Below are 2118 nucleotides of genomic sequence, written 5' to 3' on the forward strand. Positions count from 1 at the left end.
AGTTTGAGCATTTGAAAGGATTTTCAACATATGTATCAGATACTCATATTTTTCAAGATATTTGCAAAGTAGTTCCTAAGCATATCCAAGGTATCACTAGTTATAAAGTATCATTTCTAATCATTATCAAGCATCAATAAGCATTCTCCCATCTTGATCAAGCATAATCGCTAAGCATCACCAAGCATTATCAATCAAGCAATATTAATCATTTCATAAGAATTCTCCAATTTATATAAGAATAGCAACTCAAGGAGACTTTCGTCAATAAAAGCATATCATTAAATATCAAGAGAATATTAACATTATGCACTTTTAGCAAGCATTCTTTCAAATAATTTTGAAGCAAGCATTTCAAAAAATATTCTCCAAATAATGCCTAAAACTATCAATTCAAGGAGGATATTCACATCAAGAGAGATATCATTATCAATGAAGCATTGCCAAAACATTTAGCACATATTGCAATCATATAAATGAATATCATGATCAAATAAACACAAGCATGATTCCAAGAACAAATTTGGATATCTTCACTAATCATGATTCCAATTTAATCCACGAAATGCAAGCATGAATTCATTCTTCCAAGAATATTTAGACATATATCAATTAAAAAAAAGCAAGCATTTGAAGTTCAAAATATATGCTATTTCTCAATAACTTTTATAATTCATGAGTGATACCAAATGTTATGGAATGATGACAAGTAAACATTTAACTCATGAATATGCTTAAGGTAAGCATCCAAGCTTCAATGAATACCAATTGTCAAGATTTAAGAAATGAGCATTCAATTTGTAACCTATAAGCTCAAGTAAGATGCATACAGAGTCTTTAGATCATGCAAACATTTAAGCTCATGGGGGTGATAACTTTATTATATAGAGTTATTTGGGCTTAATTTTAATAGTAATTTAGCTTAGTTCTTGTAGTAATACATATAAATTAGTAGGTTTTATTTAAATTATTTTAAGTTAATTAATTTAGGTGAGTCAATCTAATCTTAGTTAGTTTTATATTTAATTTGGTGTTAATATGATTAAGATAGGTTGTTATTGATTTGTTTGTGCTTTTATAGGTGTTTAATAAAGGAAGACTTTTAATGAAAAAAGGAAAGCAATGTCAAGGTGTAGATTTTCACTACACATGTTTTGGTATTTTGACCATAACTTTGTATACAAAGCTTCAAATGAGATGATTCTTGACCATTGGAAAGCTAAGCAAATCATCTACAACTTTCATGTTTACCACTTTTCCTCGTTCATCCGAGAAGATGATCAAAAATCTTGATGAAGTTAAAGCACTGCAGCAGTCTTAGAGCAATTATGATTTCTGCTAACTAATTGATTGAGGCCATGGCCTTGGTAGACCTGCTGCAAGTGTCCTTGATGTTCCTTTAAGGTTGAGTTGTACACCACAATATCATCTAAGTAGATCCCCATAAACTTGTCTAGATAATCATGAAACACTTGGTTCATCAATGTGCAAAAAGTAGTAAGAGCATTGGTTAGTCCAAAAGGTATAACAAGAATTTCAAATGCACCATACCGTGTTACATAGGTGGTTTTCGGCTCATCTTCCTTGGCCACACTCAATAGATGGTAACCCGATCTCAAATCTAGTTTACAAAAGTACTTTACACCACTGAGCTGGTCAAAAAGATCTGTTATAAGAGGGATAGGATAATTATTCTTAACTGTGACTTTATTCAAAGCCCAGTAATCCACACATAATCGTAAAAACCTATCTTGCTTCTTCTGAAAAAGTACTTGGGTGATAAAAGGTGTTTTTGATGGTCGGATAAATTCGGCTTGAATCAGCTCATCTAATTGTTTCCTTAGCTCTGCCAACTTTAGGGGAACCATCATGTATGGCCCTTTTGCAAGTGGCTTGACTCTTGGAAGTAATTCTATCTCATGACCGATATCTCATTGAGGCGATAGATTTCTTGGTAGTTGTTCTGGCAACATATCTTGAAATTCTTCCAAAACCAATTTCACCTCCTCGGGTATTGGGTTTTTGTTATCTTTACCTTTGTAAAAGGGCATGGCCACATAAGAGGACTCCCCTTTCTTGATCCCCTTTTAAACTGCATAGCTAAAATCATCTTCTTCT

At 32.4% G+C, this 2118-nt stretch overlaps 1 protein-coding gene across 1 annotated transcript; it reads right to left on the minus strand.

Annotated features, from left to right (window-relative positions):
* On the minus strand, positions 1299–1868 carry LOC108662818 (RNA-directed DNA polymerase homolog). Its single transcript, XM_018124412.1, has one exon. The coding sequence runs from the start codon at positions 1866–1868 to the stop codon at positions 1299–1301; it is 570 nt and encodes a 189-aa protein (XP_017979901.1).

Source organism: Theobroma cacao, chromosome 7 (assembly GCF_000208745.1).
Source record: "Theobroma cacao cultivar B97-61/B2 chromosome 7, Criollo_cocoa_genome_V2, whole genome shotgun sequence".
Lineage (NCBI taxonomy): Eukaryota > Viridiplantae > Streptophyta > Magnoliopsida > Malvales > Malvaceae > Theobroma > Theobroma cacao.